The sequence below is a fragment of the Daucus carota genome, chromosome 1 (assembly GCF_001625215.2).
Source record: "Daucus carota subsp. sativus chromosome 1, DH1 v3.0, whole genome shotgun sequence".
Lineage (NCBI taxonomy): Eukaryota > Viridiplantae > Streptophyta > Magnoliopsida > Apiales > Apiaceae > Daucus > Daucus carota.
Window position 1 is genome coordinate 52,324,075 of NC_030381.2, and position 7,328 is coordinate 52,331,402.

At 32.4% G+C, this 7,328-nt stretch overlaps 2 protein-coding genes across 2 annotated transcripts; both read right to left on the reverse strand.

The window, feature by feature from the left end:
• Window positions 1–879, reverse strand: LOC108224606 (F-box/kelch-repeat protein At3g06240-like). Its single transcript, XM_064087155.1, has one exon. It carries the CDS (start codon window positions 877–879, stop codon window positions 1–3), a length of 879 nt encoding a protein of 292 aa, XP_063943225.1.
• Window positions 880–1,999: 1,120 nt separating this feature from the next.
• Window positions 2,000–3,150, reverse strand: LOC108224617 (F-box protein CPR1-like). Its single transcript, XM_017399294.2, has one exon. It carries the CDS (start codon window positions 3,125–3,127, stop codon window positions 2,000–2,002), a length of 1,128 nt encoding a protein of 375 aa, XP_017254783.1. The 5' UTR covers window positions 3,128–3,150.
• Between the last annotated feature and the right edge of the window lie 4,178 nt (window positions 3,151–7,328).

Below are 7,328 nucleotides of genomic sequence, written 5' to 3' on the forward strand. Positions count from 1 at the left end.
TTAGTTGTTTAAACCCTTTAAGGTAATCACAACTGAAGTAAGCTGTCTGGCGGGGGATGCTCCAAGATACTCTCTGGCATTTCCCTTCTTGTAGTAGTAGAAGATAGGTCGACGGCCATAACCATAACTTTCTGCAGCAACAACAAACTGTCCATCACCTAGATATAGAATTACATGATTATACTTTAAATGATCCTCAAAATTAAATTTTTTAGTCCAATTGCCACCATCCCTGTCCAATGTCCATAGACTACGAACTGTTTTACCATCACCACTAGATTCATCACAGATCATTGCAACAGACCCTTCAGATTCCAGAAGATAAGACTTTGGTTCGCCTTGCAATGGTAACTTTGCAGGTCTGGGAAACGGATGCACTCTAAACACTTCATCATGCAAGTCAAACGATAGTACCTCACGAGATCCTTCAAAATACAAAACCCTGCTTTGATCAGGACGAAATACACCTCCTCCTCCGTGACTAGCAAACTGAAATGTCTCTGGGTCAAAAGGCACCCTAATCTCTTTCCAAGAATCTACATCCGCAGAATACATCTCAGCTTCGATACTATAACCAGTATCTTTACGGTCAGAAACAAATCTAATAATCTTGTAATCACGAGAAACATCATCGAAACCAAACCCTATCTTACACCAATCAGGTATTACAGATTTTTTCTGAGGAGTAGGAAGTTTCTTGAATCGCCTAGTCATCGGATTCCCCAAAAATATAATACGAGAATCATGATTGGCAAAACAAACTAGACCATTACAACAAGATACGAAATGAGTCATACCATAAAAGTATACTGGCAGTTGGAGGAGGGTTTTTGTTTCGTGATTATCAATCATGATTTGGTGATCTTTGGCAACTTCCATTACGGTACTAGGTTGTCTTTTCTGGGATTCGATGCAGTGAGCTTCGACGAAATCAGGGTTTGTTATGATTGATAACCATGTTTTGCAAACTGATTTGCTGCCAAGGAGAGTTGCCACAGGCAGCAAGACCAATATTTTGAACACGAGTTCGTGAGGTAATTCAGAATTATTCTTCTCATAGAATTATTCGTGAGGTAGAATTAATTTTGATCGTTAACCGTCAAAAATAATTATTTTCGACAGGGTTTTTAAATTAGATGCATCTAATTTGTTCCGGTCGAAAAACGGTCGAAAGTAGCTATTTTCGACCAGAATTTGACGGTCGAAAATAGCCGCTTTTCTTGTGGTGGAAAATCAACACACACATGCATATATATAGATATAGCATCTCCAACTAATAAACTTCTATTTAAAATCAAAAGAACACTAGACAGTGAAGTTCAGCAACTTTAAGACTAAGGAGATTTTACCTTGTGTGATCTTGGTCCGGAGAGTTTAATGCACAGAGCTGTTAACTCTAATCAAAAGCCGGGAGTGGGAGGAGATAATAGCAAAAAAAAAAAAGCGAGATAAGTCACCAATGAAGAAAGTTACTCCCTCGGTCCTTATTTTACTTTCTGTTTCTGACAAAAAATTTGTCCCTAAATAATTCTCCTTCCCTTACTTTAAACATTTAAAAAAAATTCTTCAAAACTATACCTTTCCATCTCTATTTTCAATGTTTAACTTTACAACCAATATATTCATAAGATGTAATTTAGTGCAAATTAAAATTAGAGGCAATTATGGAAATAACACATGTAACTAAACATTATTTATGATGTATGATTTTTTTCACAAATGATAACTGAAGAGGGACAGAGGGAGTAGAACATATATACAACATAGAATAGTTCATATAATGAGCATACTGATAATAACTATGCAAGCACAAACATTCAATATATAAGCCAGTTGATGAAAAGCCAAGTTTGCAGACTTCAGTGATTCGAATGCTTTAATGGACACAAAGCTTAGCGATACAAGAAAGTACTAAAATGCATGATAACTGAAATTTAAAAGTTAATGTCCAGCAATGTGCATTGTCTTTCTTCATCAGATGTGATCTGCAGTGATTACTTTATTCTAGTTGTTTAAACCCTTTGAGGGAAACAAGACTTTCATTGCACTTGACAACTGAAATAAGCTCTCTAGCGGGAGATGCTCCAAGATACTCCTTGGCATGTTTCTTTTTGTGGTAGTAGAAGATGGGTTCACTGGGATAACCATGGCGATCATAATTTTCTGCAGCAACAACAAACTGTCCATCACCCAGATATAAAGTTACATGATCATTTTTTATATGATCCTCAAAATTAAACTGTTTAGTCCAAGATCCATTGCCACAATCCCCGTCCAATGTCCAAAGACTAAGAACTGTTTCATCATCACCACTAGATTCCTCATAGATCTTAGCAACAGAACCTTCAAACTCCAGAAGACTAGACCTTATTGGCTTACCTTGCCCTGCAGGTAACTTTCCAGGTTTGGGAAACGGATGCACTCGAAACACTTCATCATGCAAATCAAATGATAGTAACTCATGAAAGCCTTCAAAATACAATACCCTGGTTTGATCAGGAAGAAAAATACCTACTCCTCGAAAAAGAGGAAACTTAAATTTCTCTAGGCCCTCAGGAACCTTAACCTCTTTCCAAGTATCCTCATTCACAGAATACATCTCAGCTTTAATCCTGTAACTACGACTATGTATACCTTTAACAAAAAACCTAATAAACTTGTAATCATCAGAAACATCATCAAAACCAAACCCTACCATCCTCCACAGACGTGAATCAGGTTCTTTAGGAGGACTGGGAAGTTTCTTAAATTGCCTAGTCATCGGATTCCCAATATATGTAACACGAGGATCATGATGGGCAAAACAAACAAGACCATTACAACTGGATACAAAAGGAGACTTACCATAAAGATATTCTTCTGGCATTTCAAAGAGGGTTTTAGTTTCATGATTATCAATGCAGAGTTGGTCGTCGCTCGCAACTTCCAGTACAGAACTAGGTTGCCTTTTCTGCGATTCGATGCAGTGAGCTTTGACGAATCGAGGGTCTGATATGATTGACAGCCATGTTTTGCAAACTGATTTGCAGCGAAGGAGTGTTGCTACAGGTAACAAGAAGAATATATTGAACATGAGTTCGTGAGGTAATTCAGAATTATTCTTCTTGCAGTTTTCCCTTCTTGCCATTTTGAAACCCTAATTTACCTTGCAGCAGCTCAATTTGGGAATGCTAATACCAAACTCGTGATCAGTAAACTATCACTTGTATATACAAGGTTTTGTACTGGACTTGACACCGACAAAGTTGGGCTCAATTAGCGGTCCAGTATAATATTTTATTATATTTTGGGACATAAATTAATTTAAGTTGCATTTAGTTTGTTATTTAAATAAAGAAAATATTATGAATGGGAAATTAATTTTTCAAATATTTATAAAAAATATGTTTCAGGTTTTAGTTAAAAAAAAAAAAAAAAACACCTTCTTAGTATCAATCACTAATTTAAATAATTAGTACCAACCTCGTGTGTGCACTATCACTTACAATATAAGGTTTTGTGCCCGACTTTTTAAAGCGAAAAATGTTGAACTCTGAAAGATTTTAAGACAACCCAATATAATAATATTTTATTATATATTGAGGTTTAAATCTAATTTCTTTTCACTAAAAAGGAAATTATCGGATTCAAATTATTTTTCTAACAATTTCTGAAAACATGTGTCAGGTTTTAGTTGTACTTTAAAAAAAATAAAAAGAAAAGTGATTGATCACCTTGTTTTGAACAATTTTTTTTATATTCATATGGATATCATAAGCAATATACAATTTGTGATATCTAATATTATTCTTATTAATAATCATGAAAGCTTGTACTTAATATTTTTCTTGAATTTTTTGTAAATTCTTGGAATAACAATATTTAAGAATTTTCTGATTTCACACAGCAAGAGAAATAGTATTCTTCGGCCTCATAAATTAAAACTCTAGTGCATAAGAGAATATATGAAATAGTGCTCGTTGTCCCTGATCTTGAATACTGTGACATCAAATCCCGTAAGACTATAAATTATCAGTATATATTATAAATTGAAGATTTTATTAAATTATCATTATTGGTAGGAAATAAATAGGTATATTTTAATTATCTGTGCCTCAAGAGGACATTATTTGCCTATTTATTAAAAACAAAATAATTATTTTAGTTAAAGATTACAAATTTAAGTAGAAATTATTGGTTCGACGAAGATGTTTCCATCATCAAAAAATCACATTCTTTGGTTTCGCGCATGAATTATCCAGTAATAGGTCTTTCACGACAGTAACAAATTTCATTTTACAGAATAAACTTAAACTAAAACTTAACTAAATAATAAATGAAGCGAAGTTTACGAAAGTAGTGCTCTATCTACGGTTCGGTAGAAGTTTTGTATAAATGTATCGCCATGCTATTAAGTTTTTTAAAAAAAGTAAAAACATGATTATGTGTTAATTTGTTTTTAAACTATATCTTGAAATAACCCTATATTCGTTGGTGTCATTTTTAACGATACACAAATAGGAATGTAATTGTCACTACAAGCAAAACGCGTAAAATGACCGGCTAAATATGACCAACTTTGATATGACTGTCTTCGATCATATTTAAGGTCAAATCTGGAAATGAACAAGTCAAAGCTTAATATGATCGGCTAATTGTGACTGACTTTAAATATGACCGTAGGTAGCCATATTTCAAGTCGGTCATATTTAGACAGTCATATTTATAATGTGGGTCCCACAAAATTTGGGAGGCAAAATTCCCTCCAAAAAAATTTACGATGACGTCACTAAATTTGACCGCATTGGGTCAATAATAAACCGGTCATATTTGTTCTTTTTGCATGTAAAAGAAGGGTCTTTTTGCGTTTATGAAGATTGGGTCCTAGTGGTTTACTTATGATTTAAAAGTACCGGTTACATTAAATATATAATTGTAAATAATTATATTTTTAACTATAAAAATTAAAATTTAACGAAATATTCAGGATAATTAACAAATAAATCTTATTTTTAAATTTTAAGCAGGTCACCTAAATTTATTGACAACACGATAATAACATTCATATCTTTTGTGATAAAATATATTGATGAAACACTGTTAACCTTTCAGTTATTATCATTTTCATATCATATTTAGTCATGGTTATCCTCACGTTGTCTTTTTTAATCATGATTATTTTTTTAGTCATTCTTTTAGTCATGATTATCCTCATCCGGTCTTTTTTAATCATGTTTATTCTCACACCGTCTGTTTTATCTTTCTTTTTGAATGATGATAATTTTTAAACCGTCTTATTCAGAAATGATCATTTTCACGCAATTTTATGTAGTTATGACCAATCACGTATTTTATAATCATGATACATTTCGAGCCATTTTTCATTCATAATTATTTTCATTAAAATATCTGACTCTATAAAAAATATACAATTTTCTCTCATCTTTGAATTAATAATTTCATCGATATATTCTCTATTGTTCAAAATCCAACCAACGCCACAAAATTATTTTATTTCATTTGCATTGATTGATGCTCTTTGAAGGGTAATTCATAACATAAAATTCAGCATGTTATTTATCTCTGGTATGATTACATTCACAATTTACATGTGATCAGCATATATATCTTGTGGTAATCATTTCAAAACAAACGGATTACTAATAAAACCGTCCACATAAAACGAGACAAATGTGATATACAGTGGGCAGCTAATCCCCATTTTAAATTAAGGGGTGTATTCGATTGAGATTTTAAAGATTTTTTTTTCATTAATGAAATCTGAGTATATTCAATTAGAATGGTTTAAAATCCATTAAAATCTTCAGGTATTCAATTAATTGAGATTTTATATTATACTACAAAATCTGGTGGTATTCAATCAGGATTTTAAATTATACTTTAAAATCCGATGATATTCAATTGGGATTGTTTAAAATTCATTAAAATCTGATAGTATTCAAATGCTAATGGATTTTTTTTGGATTTCATAAAATGATGGATTTTATGGGATTTCTTAGTGTATTTTAAGTTTTTTGAAATATCACCAAAATCGATGAGATTTTGAAGTATTGTGCTTAAATCCTCAAATATCTATATCAACTTTACGACATTTTATCAAGAATCCGTACAAAATCAAAATCACATAATATCAATTAAAATCCATTGATAAAAAAAAATCATTAAATCTCAATTGAATACACCTCTATAAATAATAATTTCCTCTCGGCCACAGCTCTATAAATTGGAAATCATCACGATCAATCACCTCATTCCATTCTCTCCTCTCTCTCCTCTTCCCCATACACTCAAACTTTCCTCTCTCCCTACAAATTAATCTCGCCCAGATTTGAACAATTTTCTCTCTTTATCACAAACCATTGTTCTTAATTAATTCTGATTATGTGAATGTGCAGTGGATGGATAGAATGATGAGATGAAGAGATTAGAAAGACGAGCATTATAGATGCATACCTGGCTCCCTGTATGCCACACGTAGAGGCAGATCTGTGTATCAGATGGCCTCCTCGGTGGCGTACCGGGAGCCAGGTATGCGGTGACAAAATGTTTAATTTTCTCTGATCATCTTCTTCCAACGCAAACACAAGCACATTATACATACAACATTGATTTTTCATTTTTAGATTTCTTTTCGTTCATTGTTTTTTTGTATAACTATTTATGTAACATTGATTTTTAGATTTCTCGCAGAGATTTGACCAATTTTTTCTCTTTTTTACACACCATTGTTGTTAATATTAATACTGATCATGTGAATGTGCCGTGGATAGAAAGATGAGATGAAGAGATTAGAAAGACGAGCATTGTAGATGCATGCCTGGTTCTTCATATGCCACACGTAGAGACCTATCTTTGTATCAAATTGCCTCCTGGGTGGCGTATGGAGAGCCAAGCATGCCGTGACAACATGTTTAATTTTCTCTGATCATCTTCTTCCAATGCAAACACAAGCACATTATATATACAACATTAATTTTGCATTTTTTAGATTTTCTTTCGTTCATTATATTTTTTTTGAAACTATTTCTGTGGACTGGCTGAGTTTTGCATCATGATGCTAATCAACAATTACCGCAATAGCTAAAACTGAAATTAATAAAATAATATCGATAATGTGCGAATGCTTCATTGTATTCATGAATTTTATATTCACTAATATATAGATTGACAAATCAACCTCACACATAGAAGAATCATGATGTATGATAAGGTGAATCCAATTTTTTTATTTTTTATTTTTAAAAACAGGTCTAATATTTTTTATTGTTTACATTGTTGTAAGAAAAAGAAATTGTAATCGTTAAGAAAATCTTGATCTGCAAATACAA